The sequence below is a fragment of the Triturus cristatus genome, chromosome 8 (genome assembly GCF_964204655.1).
Source record: "Triturus cristatus chromosome 8, aTriCri1.1, whole genome shotgun sequence".
Taxonomy (NCBI): Eukaryota; Metazoa; Chordata; class Amphibia; order Caudata; family Salamandridae; genus Triturus; species Triturus cristatus.
The window spans coordinates 1,409,257,072-1,409,280,346 of record NC_140591.1 but is presented as its reverse complement, the minus strand read 5'-3'; the positions used below and the strand labels follow the sequence as shown (position 1 = coordinate 1,409,280,346).

Below are 23,275 nucleotides of genomic sequence, written 5' to 3'. Positions count from 1 at the left end.
TTTCTTCATGCCTTTGGTGCTAATCACCCAATCTTCATGAACCTTCCAAAGTAAAAGTGCATCCACTTTTGTTTTTTTATTGATTGCAGAGTCAATACAGATCCATCTTGTGGGGCCAAAGATAAAGATTCCCAAATGTGACTTTTCCCATTTTTTTACTCTCTTTAGGGTTTGTGCTACTCGATACTGAAAAAACGTCTTAACAGAATTACACTAAACATGCTATTTGTATTTAACTCAACTTGGTTTGGTATACATCTGTTCAGTAGCTTTCAATGCAATAGCCTTTAAAATGTGTTCTGGTTTGAGAATGATGAGGTTACATTTTAGAGATATGTTGACTTTTAATGCAGTCCAGTGAGAACAGCAGCTTGAGTTCCACATGCCACACTCCTTAGTTCTCCAGCAGTAGTTCAACTGAAACTCTTTAAATTAAGGAAAATAAGTTTAATAATTCAGTTATGAGGTCATTCTGAAATGAACATATTGGAAATGCCTAAAGATAGAGCTCAATTTGGGTTAGTATTAACCCTCAAGTTACAATTGCCCATTGTTTGTGTTGGCATGACGACGATGAACAACACTTGTTGGTGTAGTGGGCCTCAGTGAAGACCACAATAATCTCAATCATTCCTGGAAATGCAGTGATCAGTTACCAGGAAAAAGCACTTTATCCACAATGGCCTGCTTCTGTTTGCCTTCACTGAACTGCCCTAAAGCAGAGAAGGAAACCAAAGAAGGAAACCAAAGGCCCACGCTTCAGTATTGCTACACTCTTCAATAAAATGCCATGGTTTCACAGCCAACATAAGGGTTTTGCTTTTTTTCCATATCCAATGCTGAATTTGAATAGGTGGTTGCCAATAGAACCCCTCTGCATTATGTCTTGTTCACCAGCAGTTATTTCTCCTCTGCAGAATTTGTTCCAGAGCAAGAGAGAGAAAAACAAAATAGGGGCAAAGAAGGTGGAAGAGAAACACAGAAAGACAGAGGCAAAAGAATAGAAATCGGGGCTGAAACCATGCAAGAGGGAGATAAGGAGGCAGGCAGCGTCTCATGGTGTATTAACGACATACGAGGGGGAATCAAGACTGAGCATGTTTGGTAATCGGCAGCCCAGCTGCGATACCACTGACTACAGACTTCTGTGCAAAACCTTTAGCCCCGACACCTATTCTTTTACAAATCAAACACTGCCTATATCACAAACCCCAATGTTTCCAAAGGAGTCTCACAGCCAAAAATCTGCTACTTTTTTTTTTTTGCATCAGAACTCTGTCTCTCAGGATATCACTGGACTTCAACAACGGGTGGTTGAGATTGAGGAGACAAGTACGAAAACGACCGCCGCTGTTGACAAACACGATACCCAGCTGACCGCGCTCCAACTAAAGGTTGAGGATTTGGAAAACCGACAAAGACGCACCAATCTGAGACTTTTCAGGATACCAGAAGCGTCCGAGGGATCTGACCCCAGGGCTTACCTAGTGGGGCTGCTACAGAAAGCTTTCCCAGACTTGGCAGACTGGGACTGGGATTCACAAATCCAGCGTGCTCATCGTCTACCTTTGGTTATGAGAAACAGGAAAAATCAGTTTCCACGTCCCTTTCTGATTTTTTTGGGCAATTTCTTACTTCGTCAAGCAGTCTGGCAGAGAGCACGCCCTAATGCCCCAATAGTCATAGGGGAATTCTCATTTTTTGCTCGCTCCGACCTAAGCAAAGAAACAATTGATAGACGCTGGATGCTTCGCAAACTGATTGATCCTATCAAATCTAGTGGGGGTCAGGCATTTCTACAGGAACCCGCTCGCCTCAAGGTCATTAAAAATGGACGTACTTATTTTTTTAATGATGTCAAGGCAGCTGAAGCATATATTTATAGAGGGGTTTCATTATGAACAAATAGGGTTCCTGTCGAACTGCCTACATAGGAACATTGGCTGATTTTTTGGGCCCTCTTGACTATTGAGATTATAAAAATGCACCCATTAAGGGGTTTTTTTTCTCCTTTCTTCCTTTTTTTTCCCCAAATAGAGGGAGGGATGGATCGGGCCTCCACAGGTGACCTGCCATGTGCGCTGCCTTTCCAGCGGCAGCTGTTGTTTAAGGGCAGTTCTTCCCCGGCTGGGGCAAGAACTAGGGGGTAAAAGGGAGGGGGGGTTGCAGGGTAGGGAAAATTTAGTAAAAAATGTTCACAGGCTGACTGGGAAGAATTTTGTGAGATCATATTAGCTTTATTTTTTTTTTGCTTTTATGTACAAGTAACAGGAAATGTATCAGGGTATCTGGAGCTGGGTTTAAGGTTCTTATTCTCTACAAATGTATGAAATAAAGTGCTTAGCCTGGAACGTAGCGGGGCTGAACAGTAGAAACAAGAGATCCTTGATTACAGAAGAACTAAAATTACACAATCCCCATATTGCTCTCCTCTCTGAGACACATATTGCCGGGAAGGATAAGAAATTACTTAACCAATTGGGTTACGATATTGTGATCTGTTCGAGCCTTGGGCACTCCATCAGAGGAGTGGCTATTCTTAAGGATAAACGCTTCAGGACTGAAACTTTACAGACCCTCTGTGATAAGGATGGCAGGTGGGCGATTGTTCAGATTCATTTTGAGAACCATAAATATGTCCTATGTGTGGTCTACGGCTCTAACACAGACGAACCGATGATTTTCGATCAGTTGAATATCAAACTCCTGGATTGGGAGGGAGAACTTATCATCATGGGGGACTTCAATTGTATAATGGACTATAAAATAGATACAACTAGGTCCGGTAGTTTTCAAAGGATGCGCAAAACTAGGTCATCTATTTTTGACCTATGTAGGATCCATAACATTAAAGACGCTTGGCGATACTTATATCCGAGATCACCGGGCTATACATATTATTCAGCACCCCATAAAATGTGTTCAAGACTGGATATGGCATTAATAAGCGATAATTTATTAAAGATTAGCACTATGGTCTTATGCCCCCGAATCTCTTCAGATCACAACGCAATAATACTTATAATTACTACATCACATACCAGGACCTTGCCCAGACCATTCTCTTTTCCTAGACACTTGATTTCAGACTTGCAGTACTTGACACAACTTAAACTGCACCTTATAGAATTCATAGATATTAATATGGATTCAGCTGCATGCAGCATGGTATGGGACGCCTGCAAAGCAAGTATTAGGGGTTTCACTCAGGCCTATACGATCAGACAAAATTTGGAACGCAGAAAATGTAGTGCTTTGCTTACATCTAAAATAATTACTCAAGACGAATTGCTGGCTTCTGCACTCCGATTAAACTCACCAATGACCACAGAAATAGGCCTTAAACTTGGACTTTTAAAAAACGAAGTTAAAACAAAGCTCATTCAGAAGAGTAGTACTAGCATCCATAAATTTAAAATAGCACAATATGAGGGTGGGGATAAAATTGGTAAAATTCTGGCCTATAAAGTCGCTGAGGACAGAGCTCGCACTCTGATTACAAGTATCCGGGGGGACGATAATAAAATCTATAACCAGCCTCTAGACATAGTAGAACAATTTGCCGACTATTATAGAAAATGATATACTCCAGAAAACATTCCTAACCCAGACACAATTCGGGATTATGTGGACAAATACATAATCAACCTGCAGGTCATATTAGGAACGGACTCATTGTCTGACAACATAACACTGGCAGAATTACATCAGGCTATATCCCTACTACCCGCAGGGAAAGCGGCGGGGGAGGACTCAATACCCTTGGAGATATATAAAGTGTGTCTAGCTGAATTGGAATCTCTGTTCCTGAAGGTACTTCAATCTGTTGGGCTCAATGGAAATGCACCCAAATCATGGAACAGGGCGAAAATAATCTTTTTTTTAAAGAAAGACAAACCAAAGGAGGAGAGAGGGTCATACCGACCCATATCCCTGATAAACACTGACGCAAAAATATATGCCAAAATTCTGGCATTAAGATTGTCTCCTATTTTGCCTAAATTCATTAATCCACAGCAACACGGGTTCATAATAGGAAGAGACACCACAATGCATGTAAATATGGCTATTACGGCATTTGACGTAGCAGAGATAGAGTCCACCCCACTCGGCATGATCTTATTAGATGCTGAGAAGGCTTTTGACCGAGTGGGGTGGGACTATCTCTGGTGTGTCCTGTCTAAAATGGGGTTTGGGGGGCAATTTTTGCGGGGGATACAGGCTCTGTATGACAATTCAACGGCCTGTACCTGTTATGGGGGCCTGACCTCTCCAGATTTCTCAATACTTCGCGGCACACGTCAGGGATGCCCTTGATCACCCCTTTTATTTGCTCTTTCATTGGAACCTTTCTTGTCTGCTCTTCAGTCCCAAACCCAAATCGTACCCTTTAGGTCCGGCTCGCAAGAGCTAAAAATAACAGCATATGCCGATGACATCGCGGTTTACTCACAAGATATTGTGGAGGCATTACAAGGCATTGTCTCCGAAGCCGGTAAATTTGGGAACGTTTCTGGGTATAAACTCAACTTACAAAAGACTCAGGTTATTGCTAACTATACCCCAGCCTCGGTGGTCCCCGAGATCTGCAAAAGTGATACATATTTAGGCGTTAAATTAACGGCCAAAATTCAGGAAATTAATAACCTAAATTACAACGAATTAACTAAATCCACTATTTTACTACTAAAAAAATGGCATAGATTACCCCTGAACTTAATTGGAGGAATCAATCTGATAAAGATGATGATATTGCCTAAATTTGTGTACCTATTTCGTTCCATTCCATTGGCTTTAAATTATATGTTTTTTAAACAACTAGATGGTGCATTCAGTAGATTTATCTGGGGCTATAAAAAAGCGAGAAGGTCGCTGAATCTTCTGAAAAATAATACGAACACGGGAGGGCTTAATTTTCCTGATTTTAAGTTGTATTTTTGGTCTGCTTTTGTTTTGCGTATTCGTTCTTTACTAAACAGAGGAGGAGCACTTTTCTTTCACACCTTTATGTTAAAACACGACTCAAACATGTTTTTGCTACGAGTTAACGGTCCTAACTACTTTAAAAGAGTCACATTTAAGACTGCTAGAGACTTAATAAAGATCTGGGGCAACATATTAATCCACTGCAAAACTACTTTTTTCCATTCAAAGTTGCCACTGTGGGGCAACCCGGGTCTTCCGTGAATTTTTAATGACAACATCGCTCACAGCTGGTCTAGGATGGGTATTAGTGTCTTAGGGATCTATATGGCACACATGGGTTCTTAGACTTTAACACTCTTAAATTGTTATATGATCTTCCCGAAACTATGAGGTAAAAACATTTACAGATGCACGATTATTTGATCAATAAAAAACAACTTCTGGAGGTTTCAGATAACGATATATGGACCTGCTTATACTTTGTAAAAAATAAATCAGTAATAAGTGACACCTACAGCCTCCTAACTAGTTTTAAATCAAACGATTGTTCTAAATTGGCTGATAAGTGGGGTAGGTTATTAGGCTCAAATATCACTTCGAGAGAGATAGAGTGTTCCCTGACAAATATTAATAAGCAGGTTTGATCATCTGGTTTAAGGCTCCAACAGTTCAGAACGAGTTGTATGTTATACTATACGCCCGAAATAATTTCTAAATGGTCTTCTAATAATTCTTATAGCGATCGAACAAAATGCCCCAAATGCTCTGCCGAGGCCGCTGACCTGGTACATATGCTGTTCTCCTGTCCTACTCTTGAGGCCTTTTGGGGGGACATCAAGAAGGTCCTAAAAATCAAGCTTATTCAGCTACCATCATTCACTGCTGCCTCTGTTTTGTTAGATATGTACCCCATCTCCTTCTCACAGGCTGCCCTGGCCTCAATCCTTATGTCTTGTGCTAAACTAACCTTGGCCAGAGCCTGGACCCGTTCTGATCCACCTACGGTATGGGATTGGTGGGCACTGGTAATAGAGATTCACTCGATGGAGCTAGCATTAGCAAATTTAAGAGGGATACTTTCTTTGAGCAAACATGAAAAGAACTGGGGAACTTTTATGGAATGACGTGGCTCCTGTCATCTGTTTAGTACTGTTAATCATTTTCCTCTCCCCCCCCCCCCACCCTTTTTTTTTTTTTATTCCTTCCCTGTCCTCATAGCTCTGTATCTCAGTTCTGTGTTGAAAGAATGCCATAATTCATGAAATATTTTTTTTCTTTCTTTTCTATGCCTACAAATGCATGTATTAATGTATGCTTTTCTTGCCAGCCTGTTTACAAATAAAAAATATATAATATTAAAGAACTCTGTCTTTCTATCAAACCCATCAACTCACATCCCTGCAGACTGTTGAGTATTGAAATTATTGTAAAGTATGTACATAAGATTGAGTAATAAAAACGTAAAGCAGGCTGCTGCCTCAGAACATATCTCAACAAACTTGAAAATTAAGACTCAAATTAATCTAGAACAAAATGTGTGGTGTGTTGTACACATTTTCATTTACTGTGAACATAGAGATGATTTGAATTGTTTAGAGGGGTCAGGTGGCATGGGTGCTTGAGGCGTTCTATCAAAACTAACCAGAGAACTATTACCATTAAATAGAGCCCTAAAAAGAAAACAATCAAGACTTTTTGCGGCTTTAATCTTATATTCAGTACTCATATGGAAAGGTGTGCTATTTACTGCAGGTGGGCTTTAAAGCTGAAAAGCCCCTAAACCATTTTTCACATGCTCTCCTCTGCCACATTTTATACACTCAAATATGAGCATTCTAGGTAAAATGCATGGTAAAGCGGCACAGTGCTCGAATAAAAAAAAAGTGCATAGATAGTAAAGTAATACTACAGCAAAATTACCAAGCCCCATCTGTCCATATGTGTTTTTTAGGTCTTGTACTGCAGAAACTGGGGTATGTGACGTATCTCGCTGGAACAATCTCAGAGTGACAACCAAGTTGTAACAATTGTTGACGTTTCAATCCCATATAGAAGAGTTTGAGAGAGGTCATCAGATGTGCGGAAGCAGAGGCGGCCTTGTATAAAAAGGAAGCATGATGGATTTTTTCAAATCGGACCGATAAGCAAGGTCTGAATGAGTTGGTTGAATGGCACAATATATGGCATTGATTGGTGACTTGTCTTACCTAGTACAGTCTTTTGGGATGTGACTACCAATATCTGCATTTGGGTGCTTGTTCATATGGTGCTTAATTTAATTGGGCAATTTGGTTATAAAGGGCCCTTTTTGAGATGCTAGTTGCCGTGTTTGAGCATTGACCCAATCTTTCCATTTGTAAGAACATTTCCCTTGTTATGGGGGCTGGTCTGTCTCTTGACACAGTATGTTGTTATACATTCATCCCTGTTATTTATTTGACTCTGAGTTTCACTATGGCTGGGATGGGTTCCTAGAGTTGGTCGGAACAGAGAAGCTGTCCAACATTCACCAATGTTTCTGGGGTGTGGACATTAGGGTTGTTTTGTTCTGCAAGCCAGTGAGTTAGTGGAGGGTGCTCCTTTGTCCTTTTCTTAGCTCTGTAGCTCCCCTTTCTCATCCAGGGGATACTCATCAATAGTCATAATCTATGAATAATCCCCGCCCATGTGCGGGATCCCGGAGCATATAGAAAATACATATATATAAATATATATATATATACATATGTGAAAACATATAAATGCAGCCTAATAATGTTCAAAACATGGCAATGCTGTAAATTACATATTTTTGCATAGTAGTGCCCCCGTAACCCGTAAGGAAAAAAGGAAGCATCAGGCAAATTATAACACAGCACTGCTTTATTGCCATAAAGCAACATGTAATTGTAGGCATTCGCCAGTAGGCTGCAGTAGAGTATCAAGAATCCAAGAAAACTGACACCTTGCCTTTAAGGCATTAGAGTAGGGGGACCGTGCCTTTAAGGCCTGCCCGTGACCCCCTGCTCCCATGATGCACTACAGGTGACAGTTGGGCCAGTTCTTTTTTCCGGCTCCTTCTGTGAGGATCCTGGAGCTTGAGCTCTTCAGTTTTTTGACTGAAATTTTGAATTACAGCTTTTTCTAGCTTTTTTCGACGTTTTCTGGCTTATAAGGGCTAATTCTGCTGGTTCCAGTAAATTTTCCAAATTTTTTCCAGTCAGAATGTCTCCTTTATTTAGGAAATGCCCTTCTTGTGGTAATAAAATGGCACTGTTGGATCCACACTCGGTGTGTATTGTGTGTTTACCATCAAAACACGATCCTGACCAGTGTCCCCACTGCCAGAAGTTCTCAAAGCGCACTCTGAGGGACAGAGAGCGCATTAAACTGCATGCAAGACTGGAGAAGGAACGAAGCCGTCGTGAAGGCGAGCATTCCTCATCAAGACCACCTTCTTCAGCTACGCAAGTACAGAAACGGCGACATACCAGCTCCCCGGGCTCCAAGAAGACCAGGAGTCCAAGAGGTTCGCCGTCGACGTCGAGGATGCCGGCGAAGAGGCAGAGAACTTCGGCGTCAAGGGATTCATCCCACCATCAAGAGTCTCCGCCGCGCAAAAGTAAGTCGGCGTCGAGAGGCGGCCCTTCGGGCTCGAAGGCTGCTAGTCTGGTGACATCTGAACTGTCTCCGTCGACGTCGAGGCTTCCGTCGACGTCGAGACACTCTCCGCCACCCTCGAGGGGGTCGACGTCGAGAGATGCGGCGACGTACATTCCGCCGCGAGTGGGCCGGTCGCCGTCGATGGTTACCCCCACTCGGCGACATAGAAGGTCGACGTCGAGAGGAAGATCGACGTCAAGAAGTCGACGTCGAGAGAGGTCGCCGTCGAAGTCGCTTGGTCGACGTCGAGAGAGGTCGACGTCGAAGTCGCCCAGTCGACGTCGAGAGAGGTCGACGTCGAAGTCGCTTGGTCGACGTCGAGAGAGGTCGACGTCGAAGTCGCCCAGTCGACGTCGAGAGAGGTCGACGTCGAAGACACGGCCGACGTCGAGATCATCTAGCCGACGTCAGGTGCCAGAGAAGAGGAGATCGACATCGAGGTCTCCACGACCGGCGTCGAGACCAGAACGGCATACCTCACACTTGCCGATGGTGACGCAGACGTCGTCGACGTCAAGGGATTCGACGTCGAGGGCGAAGACTGGACCGCCCGCGGAGAGGTCCCCAGGAGAACAGTCATCATCTCCGGGACTGCACATCGTGCAAATATCTCCAGAAAGATCACCCGAGGCTCCAGAGCGGTTTGGACTGTCACCGCGCTGGTTACGAGATGTGGGCGCTGCCGCATGTCGGAGTCCGGGATCGGACTACTCCCGCATGTATTCCCCACCGCGCAGGAGTAAATCGCCTCCGAGGGATCCACGGCCAATTTCACCACGCCGGTCTCGTTCCAGGGACCGTCGCACCGCGCCAAAACGTCCAAGATCTCCGTCCAAGCGCAGATCAGGATCAAGGGCTCACCAAAGCGAACGCTCCCACAAGAGGCGACGCACCAGGTCGTCCACTGGGACTGCATCCACAAGATCCTCAGTCCGGGACTACTCTCCGACTTTTTCATCCACGCCTCCATCGCGAGTGTCCCCGGTGGATGACATTATAACTTTCTCGGACGTCCTGGGTAGAGGGGCGCAAAAGTTGAACATCGCACTGCACGCCCCTCAGGCACCCACTTCTGTGATCTTTGACACTTTACACCATCGGTCAGCTCCCAGACCTCTGCTCCCGTTGGTGCCAGGATTGTTAGAACCAGCGATGGCCACGTTCCTTACACCGGCTACAGTGGGCTCGGTCCCCTCGAGAATAGCAAAGAAGTACAAGGCTCCGGCCGAGGACCCTTTATTCTTGAGGGCGGACCCGCCAGCGGATTCGGTGATAGTGGCGGCGGCCATGAAGTCTCACTCAGCCTCAATATCTGCTTCTGTCCCCCCTGAGAAGGACAGCAAGCTGATGGACTCCTACGGCAGGAGAATGTGCAACACATCTGCCGCGCATATGAAGGTCGCTAGCGCTTCAGCCCTGCTAGGGAGGTATGATCGATCCCTATGGGATTCCCTGGCCAGATTCGTGGAGAGATTGCCTAGGGAGGACAGGCAGGACTTCACGGAGATCCTACATGAAGGCGGACTGGTGGCAAACCAAGTAATAAGCGCAGCGGCGGATGCATCAGACCTAGCCGCGCATGGCTACTCCCATGGCATCTGCTCCCGCCGTTCGGCCTGGCTCAGATTAACAGCCCTCAAACCAGATGCGCAGAAAAGGATTCTTAACCTGCCGTTTAATGGATCATCGCTATTTGGAGCTCATGCGGACGACCAAATGAGCAAGATGAAAACGGAATTGGACACTGTAAAGGCTGTGGGACTGGAAAAACGCAAAGAGTTCCGCAAGCGCTTTCGCCAGGGCGACAAACGTGCCTTTCACCAGCGCGTTCAAACGCCCCAATGGTCCTCTCAAAACCAACAGAGGTCCCAGTTTCAGCAAAGGGGCCGGGGCAGAGGAAGAGGAAATGCTAAACAGCAGCAGTCATCTAACAAGCAACCTCCCAAGCAGTGAAAACTTACTTCCTCCGCACTCGTTCGCCACTCCGGTGGGAGGAAGTGTCACCGCTCACCTGGCAGAGTGGAATACAATTACAAACGACAAATGGGTGCTGAGTATTGTAGAGCGTGGCTACTTGCTGAGGTTCAAATCTCCCCCTCCGCAGGTACCCCCACGGAAACAGCCACTCCCTCTCAGCCAAAACAAGCTTTTAAAGGACGAAGTTGCCACTCTCCTCTCCAAAAACGCCATAGAGGAAGTTCCAAACAGGCAGAGAAATCGGGGAGTGTACTCCCGGTATTTTCTTGTTCAGAAAAGAGGAGCGATCGGAGACTACAGACCCATCCTCGATCTCCGCCTACTCAACAGATTTCTCAGAAGGGAAAAATTCAGGATGCTAGCACTGCACCAGATCTTCCCACATCTACACCAAGGGGACTGGATGTGTGCCATCGATTTACAGGATGCATACTTCCACATTCCTGTCTCAGCGAAACATCGGAAGTTTCTCAGATTTCGCATCTTTCACCAACATTATCAATACAAGGTCCTGCCATTCGGCCTCAAGTCCGCGCCACGAACGTTCTCAAAGTGCATGGCGGTGGTGGCTGCATTTCTCCGCAAACGGAAGATATTCGTCTACCCATATCTAGACGACTGGCTCTTAAAAAGTTCCACCCCGGTTCAACTCCAGAGTCATCTCTCGTTCTGCCTAAACCTTCTACACTCGTTGGGCCTTCAGGTCAACTACCGGAAGTCGATCCTCAATCCAACTCAGCGGATCCACTACCTGGGCGCCTCTCTAGACTCCTCAAGCGCAAGCGTGTGTCCTTCGGAGGAGAGGTTATCCTCCATGCTGCAAAAAAGCTGCACGCTTCTCAGCACGGAATATCCCACAGCCAGACAAGTGTCATCTCTCCTGGGATCCATGGCCTCGTGCATCTACATCGTGCCCAACGCACGTCTGCACATGCGTCCTCTGCAACAAGACCTAGAGGATCAGTGGTCGCAGAGGACCGGCCGCTGGGAAGATCACATTACCCTTCATCAAGCCGCCAAAGATTCCATCCGGTGGTGGATGAAGCGCTCCCATCTGCTTCACGGCGTCCCATTCCATCAGGCGCCTCCGACACAGACGGTGGTCACAGACGCCTCCATGCAGGGCTGGGGGGCTCATATGGGCCGGCTTCAAGTACAAGGTCTCTGGTCCGCTACCGAGCAGAGCTATCACATCAACTTCTTGGAGCTACGAGCAGTCCATCTCGCTCTCAAGTCCCTGTACCCATCCCTGCAGACCGACTATGTTCAGGTTCAGACGGACAACACCACAACTATGTTCTATCTGAACAAGCAAGGAGGGACCAGATCACGGGTCCTGTCTCTGGAGGCCCAGTCAATCTGGAGATGGCTTCTGGCGAGAAACCTGACGATCGTCGCTGTTCACCTGCCAGGGACCCTGAACGTGCAGGCGGACGGCCTCAGCAGAGACTTCGTCGAAGCGCACGACTGGGTGCTCAACGAAGGCGTCGCTCAAGACATCTTCCGCTTGTGGGGCATACCAGACATCGATCTGTTCGCAGACGCGGACAACAAAAAATGCCCCGTCTTCGCCTCCAGGTTCCCTCAACGGGGGTCGCAGGGGAACGCGCTTTTGATCAGCTGGTCGAGGACATTGCTTTACGCTTTTCCTCCTCTCCCTCTCATCCCGGCTGTGATTCAGAAGTTCTACAGAGCCAGAACTCGGATGATCCTAATAGCACCAGAGTGGCCCCGGCAGTGGTGGTACCCGGATCTACTCCAGCTGTCGGAGGTACCACAGAGGAGGTTGCCATGCCTGCCGAACTTGCTGACCAAGGACAAGGGGAGAGTGTTCCACCCCAATCTCCCCTCCCTCCGCTTGACGGCATGGCTCCTGAATTCATCCAGTACGGACATCTAGATCTTCCACCGGACTGTATGAGCATTCTTCGGGAGGCGAAGAGGCCCTCCACGAGGAAGTCGTATGGCTTTAAATGGAAAAGATTCTGCTTCTGGTGTAGAGATAACACCCTTGATCCGATCCGGGGTCAAGAACAGGTTATTCTCCCCTACTTACTGTACTTGGCGAAGTCTGGGTTAAAGTACTCTTCCATCAGAGTACACTTAGCTGCTATTACAGCCTATAGGAAGTCTCCTACCCAGACCTCATTCTTTCAGATGCCAGTGGTAAAGGATTTCTTAGAAGGGCTTAAGAAAGTTTACCCACCTGTGAGGTCTCCTTCCCCTTCCTGGGAACTGAACATCGTTCTCTCTAAACTGATGGGAAGTCCTTTTGAGCCGATTCATAAGGCCTCCTTGCAACATCTGACCTGGAAGGCTGCCTTCTTAGTAGCCATCACTTCGGCCCGTAGGGTTAGTGAAATTCAGGCCCTCTGCTGCAAGGAACCTTACACGGTGTTTCATGCTAATAGGGTGGTGCTCCGTACTCATCCGAGCTTCCTGCCCAAGGTGGTTTCGGACTTCCATATTAATCAGGTGATCACGTTGCCCACCTTCTTTCCTCAGCCGACCACACCCCCGGAGAGAGCTCTACACTCTCTTGACCTCCGGAGGGTTTTGAAATTCTATCTAGCTAAGACCCTTACTCTTAGAAAGTCAGACAGGCTCTTTGTTAACTATGGACCCACTAATACCGGGCTGGCTGCGGCCAAGAGATCTATCTCTAGATGGATTGTCTCTTGTATAGCTTTGGCTTACCAACTGTCCCACAAAGTTCTGCAGGGTAAACCTAGAGCACACTCTACTCGGGGGAAGGCTTCTACGGTAGCACTCCTTCGCAACGTTCCCATGTCTGAGATCTGTAAAGCGGCTACATGGCGCACAGTCCATACTTTCACGCGCCATTATTGCCTAGATTCAGACGCACAGGCCGACGCCCAGGTGGGGCAGGCCTCTTTGAGGAACCTATTCGCATAACTGTAATGCAAGATGTGTCTTTTAATGTATGTTTTAACTGCTTTGTTGCTCGTCCGCGAGACTTTGGGTATGGGCTTGCTACTCTATTCATAGATTATGACTATTGATGAGTATCCCCTGGATGAGAAGGATTAGTTACTTACCTGTAATCCTAGTTCTCATCCAGGGGTATACTCATCAAAGTCATAAGCGACCCACCCACCTCCCCGGACGAGCAATGTTTTCTCTTTAAATAAGTGATGTATGGAAGGCAGATCTACTCAGGTGCGGAGGCACCGCCAAAAAGAACTGGCCCAACTGTCACCTGTAGTGCATCATGGGAGCAGGGGGTCACGGGCAGGCCTTAAAGGCACGGTCCCCCTACTCTAATGCCTTAAAGGCAAGGTGTCAGTTTTCTTGGATTCTTGATACTCTACTGCAGCCTACTGGCGAATGCCTACAATTACATGTTGCTTTATGGCAATAAAGCAGTGCTGTGTTATAATTTGCCTGATGCTTCCTTTTTTCCTTACGGGTTACGGGGGCACTACTATGCAAAAATATGTAATTTACAGCATTGCCATGTTTTGAACATTATTAGGCTGCATTTATATGTTTTCACATATGTATATATATATATATTTATATATATGTATTTTCTATATGCTCCGGGATCCCGCACATGGGCGGGGATTATTCATAGATTATGACTTTGATGAGTATACCCCTGGATGAGAACTAGGATTACAGGTAAGTAACTAATCCTTCTTTGTGTTTGATTTGTACAAGGGTAACAAAAGTGTTTAGTTCACAATAGAGAGGACTTGTGAGTGTAGAAGATTCAAAGCCCACCAGGGTGTAAAACTGCCTCCAAGGTTGAGGCAGCCCCACTGTTTATACCCAGCAACAATATCAGGAAGCTAAACAGGACCGAACGGTCTTCTGTGAGACACATTCACATTAAGAGAAGTTGTGCTGAAGCCTCATATGCTCAGAGTACAGACAGGTCTTAAAGCTGTTCTGGTCCATATCAGCAGAAGGCAGCATGTTCATCATTGTAGCATTGGAGCATGAGGGCTCGATGCATAGATACAGGAGTTCCACTTCTAACTTTCGCCAGGTAGCTATGCGGAAAAGCAGGCCCATTTTCACCAAGCATTACTTCATGGATTTGAATGCAGCAGTTGGCTCTGCAGTAGGTCTAACTGGTCTACTGAACCTGTTTCATTAATGGTGTGCCTGCTTTACACTAATTTGGCATTGTTGTGTTGCTTGCAATTCTGATTCAAGCATGTAAAAGCTTCAATGCTGGAGAAGAAATTAGTTACTTACCTCCAACTCCAGTTCCAGAGTGATGGTGTGTTTCATATATTCCCACGCCACTCTTTTCCTCCCCTGTCGAAATCTCACCAAATACTATCTTTATACTTGAGCTATGAAGCCTAGGCTATGGTGAACTCTAGGGGGTAGAGAGCTGAACACTTGGAGCCAAACATTCCCAATGGGAGGCTTGACGAATTTATAGATGAAAATGTCTCTCAGAACCAACATCGAGTAGAGGTTTGCAGAGGATGAGTGGAACAAATGCTGTGGACATTTCAAACAACCAATTATAGGTTTAGAATTGGGTTGTAATACTAAAAGTCTGCATAAAGTCACCAATGAGAATCAAGGAAATGCAGAAAATTGATCATACTGCAATTACATCACGATCAAAGAAATTATTATGCCTGTTCAAGGATGCAACAACACAAAAAGCAACACCTTACCAAAAAGCTTGCACAAGCTAGGCCAATCACCTGTGGGACTGGACTGCACTCATAGGATCTTCGGTGCTTAGCCTCGTGCATTTCTTCAGTGTTAAGGAAATAATGTGACAGAGGTACACAAGGAAGGGTGTAAGCAATTAAGTTATTAGAATTACACTTTTCTAAATGCGTTGTGGCTTACTGGAGATAACAAGTCACTGTTGAAGAATCAGACCCACAGTATTGTAAAATTATGGATGTTCATGCACAATGACCTTCTGAATTCCCCAAACATCTAAAGGAAGATTGAGAACAATAAGATTTGTAGGTTATTCATATGAGGGAAAAAATCACAATAACTACAAATCAGGCTAAAAGAGAGATACTTCCAGAGGAGATTGTAGACAAGATTTTAGATTTAAACTTGAAGTGGGGAGACACCAATCTGACAAAGATCTATGCCACTGAAGATTTTCATAGTTTCCAGGCATAGTTTCTGATCTAGTTAGAATAATGAATGGTTGCTTGTTTTATCTCTGACCAAGGCAGATGCTGCTGTATTTGTCAGAATACTGATATAATAATCAGGACTAGAAGGAGGAAAGTAACTGATTGTGGGTAAGCAAGTAGGATAAAAGGGAACACAAGATTTGCATTGTAAACCTTTACAGTTAATTGAAAGCATTTTGGGGAGGGTAGATTAACATTTTAAATCAATCCTAGAGGGGTGTTCTTGGTCCGTTACCTAGCAAGTATGCAAGTAGACAACATGCATTGTTTTTGCTGCGGATAATCAAGTGATTTGCATCACGAATGAGAAGGCTCTTGTGATATTTGCATTTTTTTAATGTTCTAAATCAACACTGCGTAGATAGTCGATGAACCGGACTGCAGGCGGGACCGCCCATTCCCGCTCCACTCCTCGCCTCTACGCCCCCTCACACTCCTGAAGAACCTGTGAGAGCGGCCCGGCCTCCGACCCGTACCTCGAACTTCCTGCAGGAGGGAGGAGCAGCCCCACAGACCTGCGCCGCGATCCCACCTCCGGCGCAGCGCACTTGGAACCACAGCGCCTCTCTCTCTCTTCGGACCTTACCAGGGATTTGCTTTGACCTTCTGGGCTGGACCGGGAGGAGGCTTGGAAAGCACGCGCTCCTGTGAGCGCGGCGGAGATCCCAGCCGGACTCAAGGCCGTTCTGCACGCGCAACTGTTTTCGGGGAAGGGACTGCGGGATTTGGTTTTAAGTGTGCAGTAGCTGTTTTTGGTCGGAGGAGGGGGAAGGAGCCAGGTGTTTGTTGGCCCACTTGTTGCTGTAGACCGGCAGGATGGCGGGCTGCTGCCTTTCGGCGGAGGAGAAGGAGCAGCACAGGATCAACACGAAGATCGAACGGCGGATCAAGAAGGACAAGCAGAACGCCCTCCGCGAGCTCAAGCTGCTGCTGCTCGGCACAGGGGAGAGCGGGAAGAGCACCTTCATTAAGCAGATGAGGATCATCCATGGATCAGGGTACACAGACGAAGACAGAAGAGGCTTCACGATGCTGGTTTACCAGAACATATTTACCTCCATGCAGTCGATGATCCGAGCAATGGACACCTTAAGAATACGGTACGACTCTGAGCAGAACATGGAAAACGCGATCATGATCCGCGAAGTGGAGGTAGCTAAAGTGTGCTCATTGGAAAGAAAGCAAGTCGAAGCCATCAAGAAGCTCTGGGAAGATCCAGGGATCCAGGAATGTTACGACAGGCGGAGAGAATACCAGCTCTCAGATTCAACAAAATACTATCTTAGCAATTTAGATCGCATTTCTGTGCAAGCGTACGTCCCAACTCAGCAAGATGTACTGAGAGTGAGAGTTCCCACAACTGGCATAATTGAATATCCCTTTAATCTAGAAGACATTATTTTCAGAATGGTGGATGTGGGTGGTCAGAGGTCCGAAAGACGGAAATGGATCCACTGTTTTGAAAATGTTACCTCCATTATTTTTTTAGTTGCATTAAGTGAATATGATCAAGTCCTTGCTGAATGTGACCACGAGAATCGAATGGAAGAAAGCAAGGCCTTGTTCAAAACAATTATCACATATCCCTGGTTTTTGAACTCTTCAGTCATTCTGTTCTTGAACAAAAAGGATCTTCTAGAGGAGAAAATCCAGAACTCTCATATAATTGATTATTTTCCAGAATATGCAGGACCTAAGCAAGATGCCAAAGCTGCCCAGCTGTTCATTCTGAAGCTTTACCAGAATCAGGATAAAGATAAAGATTTTTACTCCCATTTCACGTGTGCCACAGACACCCAGAACATCAGTATTGTCTTTGCGGCCGTCAAGGACACCATCCTTCAGCTGAATCTGCGGTACTTCAACTTGGGCTGAGTTCATTAAAAAGGAGCATGTCTGGATCCCATCCGTCACCAGCGTACAATGAGCCCCCAACAAGGTCTTCTCTGTATACTATTGTCTTAATTTCACAAGAGCGTACTGTGAGATAGAAACCTGTCTAGACATGTATTTGAGACTCTTCTGTTTGCATATTCCTTTCATTTACGTAGAATACATATTGGTTTGCAAAATATGGTTCATAGAAAATATTTTCTATATGGAAAAAAAAGGTTTACTGATTTTGTTTTCTGAAGGTATATGTTGACATCTGGTTTTTTATATAGTTGTTTCCCTTGTTGGATTTTGGTTGTGAGATAACTTTTTTTTACACTTCTTTGAAAATCTGAATATTTAAGGATGTTTAATAAAGCTATATTTGTATCTAGGCTAAAAAAAACACTGCGTAGATACTCTCTTTTAAAATACTGTTTGATTAAAAAAGTTTTGGAAACATATGAAGAAATGAGCAGGGATTTTTTAGTATGGTTCTTTATGCCTATTGTGGAACCCAAGAAGAATTTCCTTCAAACTTTCTTAATTGTGTGAAAAAAAATCATCCTAAAGAGGTAGTTTGAGGTCTGTCCTCCAAGATGAAAATACTAATTTGAATTGTTTTCCATTATGAAACTTGGAGAGTTCATTTATATAATTAGTTCAATGTAGCCATATTTCCTTTTAGCTTTAATGAGTGACATGTATTTTTTCTGGGGAGCTTTGTTTGTAGTATGCATAGAGGTGAAACGGTACATGAAACAGTGAATTTGCAGGTGGGCCATCTGGCGTCCCATAAATGTTCACCTTCACGTCTTCATTTCACTAGTGAAATTTGACAGGCTCTCCTTGCATTAGTCAAGGTTTTGATAGCTCTTACATTTGTTGAAACATATCTGGCATTTTTTAATTGTGTCCTTTCCTCCTTCTTTTTAGAAAGAGAGCAGATTTAGTGCCTATCCAGTTTATCACAGTGTTTATGAGACCTTTGAGATAGTGGATAAGTTCTACGACCCAACCTTTAGGAACCACCTAGCTGTGGCTCAGGTCAGAGGAGGTCTGGTTTTTGAACTAGCTGACTCAACGGTACTGCCCTTCAACTGTCAAGACTATGCCGCCGCCTTGGACAGTTATGCCAACATTATCATCGAACTGGCAAAGAAACATAAAGAACAACTTGAAATGTTCAAAGTGTCATTTGGTATGTTGTTAATTGTGTTTTCTATTGTGTGTTCCATTTTTTTTTTTTAGTTTTATAAAATTCGGAAATATGAATGTATTATTTTCCCATTATAGTTTGTTTTCTCAGTGGGAAAATTCACTTCATTTACCAATGAGAACGTCGTGTGCTTAGTATGTTACATCATTAAGTCCTTTCAGTATCTGTGAGCGAACTCATATTTCTAATGGCACAAAAATATTATTTATTTATTTACATATTTATCTATGTGGTCCAGAGTACAAATTTAGTAGGCAGTGAGTGCTAGATATAGACTAAATTAAAAAAGCTTTAAAAACGTTCAAGTGTCACAGTGTTCTGTCTAACAAATGAATATGGTACACTGAGTGAACTGGATGATTTTAAGCACCACACGTTGGGTTTTTATTTTTTAAGCTGTCTGGTAGTACATTTCAGACTCCAGTCCCCAAAAATCCAAATCTGCAGTCTCCATTCTTAGGCCCTCATTCGAGTTAAACTCCCTGGTATGTGGAATCACCAATTAGACCCAGTCCTACTGGGCATAAAACTACACAGAATTCCCTGTTCCTTGAGGATTAAATTTAATATCCCATCTGCTCTGATTAGGTGGTAAATTTGAGCTGGAGTGGGCACTGGGTAGTTTTAAGATGGTACGGGGGAAGAGAAAAAGGGCATCCTAGCAGCAGAAGCATTAGCTCCCATTACTTTCTGGAGAAAAAAAGCTCTGCAGGTAGAAGGGCAGAGGACTGGCTGCTGTTGCAGCCAAAACCTCAAGTGACTTGATTGGCCATTTATTCCAGCCAGGAAAATTTGGTCTAGTGTTCCGGCAAAACTGGGTGCAAGAACAGCAGCCTCCTTGTGATCAGGTGGAGCAGAATTCCACACACAAATTCCACTCCGCCTGATTTATAATGTGGGACTAAAACATCTATGTTCTTTGACCGGCAGCAACATCCAGTCTCAGCAACAAACTAGTACATGTTTAGATATTTTCCCTGAGGACGGCGAGGAGCTCATCCATACAGACATTTGAAAACTCCTCAAAGGAGTGTAGCCAGTGAAGGGACGCTTCAGGCTGAACTGCTTATAAGAGATGAAAACCCCGATTATAACATTTAATATCAACTTTATCATGTTCTCTTGTTAATGCTCAGAGTCGTCCCTCCAGATGCTTGTATTAGCACATAAGGGGTCTTGGCAAAGCCATTCACACATTACAAATGATAAAGACAATATAAACCCCTTCAATCTGGTGGTAAGGGGCATCTGAGGCGAGATGCACTTGGGCACAAACACTAAAGCCTTTAGATGCCCAATTGAAAACTGTTTCTCGTATGTGGACCTACCTAAAATACTTTTTGAATATGCATTCAAAACGTCTTTCTGAAAACATGAAGTGAATCTTATTCCCAAACGTCTGCGCTATCAATGCAGAGCTCACTGGTTGCCGTTGAGAAGGTAGTCCCTAACAGATGCTTTTCTGGGTTAAACCTAGGGGATTTGGCATGTGCCTCAACATCTCTGAAATTGTGCCAGAATATTTGCACATCTGGGTCACCACTGCATCTGCTCGATAGAATTCTTAACCTGAAGATAGTGGCAGTTTTGGTAGTTTACTCTTCGTCTGGTACATAATACAAATAGTTTCTTATAACTACAGAACCTCTTCTAAGACTATATAGTAGTCTCTTACTAGGCTTCTGAGGTTCACTAACTCCCAAATATACTTGCTTATTCCAACTTAATTTTCATAATGTGTTACTTTTTTTTTAAATGATTCAGCTAATGCCGTACAGTAGTCTTGCATCCTTCCCTAGCCTAAAAATTGTAAAGCACGAAATACAGCATTTCAGTTTACCTCCATTTCACCAATCTTTATAGCAACTGGGTTGACGTGGTCTGTGCACCATGGGATGGGGATTTTTATTTTAGGGAATACAGATCAGTGTTAAAATGGGAAGTGTTGCTTGATGTTGCCTAACTGCTATCTCAGTTGGCGGAAACTTGAAAAGCTCCTAAAATATTAAACACGGACTGTAAGAAATTGGGTTCCTGATTGAGGGGGTGAAACCCTACTGAATAAGCAACACAATCTTTGTCAGGGTAAAGTCACAAGCAAACCTCAAATTAACCTATGCTTAACCCTCTGGTTGCCTGCCACACAAAATGTCTGGCTTAACTTAGAAGCAATGTGTAAAGTATTTATACAGCACTTCAAACAGTAATAAAGTAAATACACAAATCAAGACACATCTCACACCAATTTAGAAGAATAGGGTAAAATGTAATAAATAATCAGAGACCAAAATGACAAAAATCAGTAGAACTAGAGATATGCAATTTTAAAGGTTTTTGAAAAAATAACACAATAAAGCACAAAGCACCAAATGTGGTTATGTGGTTGCGCCAGACCAGGACAAAGGTACAAGTTCAGGCCAACTGAGATGGATCACGGGCCTGCTACAGAGACCCAGTTAAGCCCGCTGAACAAGAGTACCTTAATTCATGGTTGTGGAGCAATACAAAGTCCTCACATTGAGTCGCGCTGGCCGGTATTGAGAAACCGTTTACGTGGAGCTTGCGATGCGAGGTCTGGGCCAAGATGCGATGCACAGCAAAGTCAGTGACCATTGATGGTAGCTTAGGGAGCGAGGTCCTGCGTCATCGTTGATGAAGCCGCTGGTACTTGCCAAGACTTGCGTAGAGATGTGTCAGTGCTGAGGTTGAGGTGCCGGTGAAGCCTGTGGGGCTTGCGATGCCTTGCATCGAGATATGTCATGCTGCGTCGGGGTGGGCCAGTTGTCAGCATTGAGATTCTGCTCTCTGGGTCGTGCTTGCAGAGCCATCGAGGCGATACTTGGTCCTACGTTGGAGCTGTAAGGCTCTAGGCCGGTTGCCAACGTCAAGATGAGTCGTGCTGGATCGGGCTTGCAGAGCTATTGAGCCAATGCAAGGTCCTGCGTCAAAGATGCTTGGTGCAGAGAAGCCTGTTGTGTGCCTGTGGCTTGAGAACAGGAGGTCAGTCAACTGACCTTTGGAGAACTTGAGGTTCTGGGACACACAGGCAGGCGGTTTCAGCAGGGCAGCAGAAGAGTCCCGGTGCAGGAACTACAGTCCTGGGGGCAGTAGAGCAGCCCTTGGGCAGCAGAGCAGGTCAACAGGGCAGATTTCACAGCTGGGCAGTCCTTCCTCTTGGAAGTGTTCACAGGTCCAAAAATTATCTGAAGAGTTGGGTTCTGAGGTCTGACATTCATACCTGGTGCCCACATTGAAGTAGGAGAATCATCTAGAGGTTTCCACACCCCAGAGTTGCTTGGAATTTCGTGCTTCCCTGCCCGGGACCCATATTCTCTGGGGTCACAATAGACTAGTGTGAAACCCCTTTGTAAGTGGACTCAGGCAGGGCCTTTGCAAGTGTGGTAAGTGACATCTCCTCACCTGTGTTAACTCAAGAGTATCCCATCCTGCCAACACCTAGCTTCCTTTGGACTCACTGTCTGGGAGCAATACACAAAGACCAACTGACAACTACATCTAGTCATCAGACTCAGGATACAGGCAGCAGACACCAAATGGTTCGGATAGGAAAATGCCAACTTGCTAAAAATCACACAAACACACCAATGCCAAAACTGACTAAACTTTTGGAACTCAAATTAATCTATAGTCGCTATATTCAATAAAAGTGATCATTGTTTACTCTTTTTTGAACATCATACAAACGCTTTTGTTTTGTTTGTTATTTTTGTCACACACTGAAGACCAAACAAAAAATGTAATCATAAATATTCTTCCATCCCACCAACAACAATAGATACACAACAGTTGAGACAAACAAACATGAATTAACACAAATATATACAGGTGAATGATACACAAAAAAATAATATGAACACAATACACTAATAGATCAGCTCTTGTTTTACAATGTCCAGAGCACATGCTAAAGGGAAATATTTTATATATACAACTATAAGACAATTCAATGAATTCAATTGTTCTCTTTTTTGTGGACAATGCACCTCATGACTTCTCTAACCAGGATAGTATCTTTTACAAAAACAATTGTTCATTCCCTGGCTTTTAATGTCACTTTATATTTGGAATAAAAATATTTGTGACAGTAGGCGCACAAATACTTGTCAACGCATTTCAAACCCACCACACCACCCTTTATGGGGTTCTCCTCAGGACACAAAACTGCTGTCCACTCTACAAAACACAAAATTGCATATTACTATCTACAACATACTAGGGTGGGTCTACAATGACTCGAAAATATCACCATAATTACCTCCAATGGCTTGAAGGATTGGCACTAATGCGCTGATAGGATGGTGTGGTGGGTTCGAAACTCATTGACCAGTATTTGTGCGCCTACTGTCACAATTATGTTTATTCCAAATATAGAGTGACATCAAAATCCAGGGAATGAACAATTGTTATAGTAAAAGATATGAACCTGGTTACAGAAGGCACGAGTTTGCAGAGGTGCATTTGCCAC

The 23,275-nt window shown here is 44.5% G+C and overlaps 1 protein-coding gene and 1 pseudogene across 3 annotated transcripts in view; both read left to right on the top strand.

The window, feature by feature from the left end:
- Nucleotides 1-23,275, top strand: part of LOC146805833 (glutamate carboxypeptidase 2-like) — a 428,404-nt gene that overhangs the window by 332,460 nt on the left and 72,669 nt on the right. For both annotated transcript variants that reach the window (XM_085623137.1, XM_085623138.1), the window contains exon 16: nt 18,507-18,771. In XM_085623137.1, coding sequence (XP_085479263.1) covers nt 18,507-18,771 — 265 coding nt within the window. The remainder of the gene's footprint in view (nt 1-18,506; nt 18,772-23,275) is intronic.
- LOC146805834 (guanine nucleotide-binding protein subunit alpha-14 pseudogene) lies at nt 16,216-18,034 on the top strand (annotated as a pseudogene). The gene has a single exon (XR_014967918.1). The product of XR_014967918.1 is annotated as a guanine nucleotide-binding protein subunit alpha-14 pseudogene (transcript).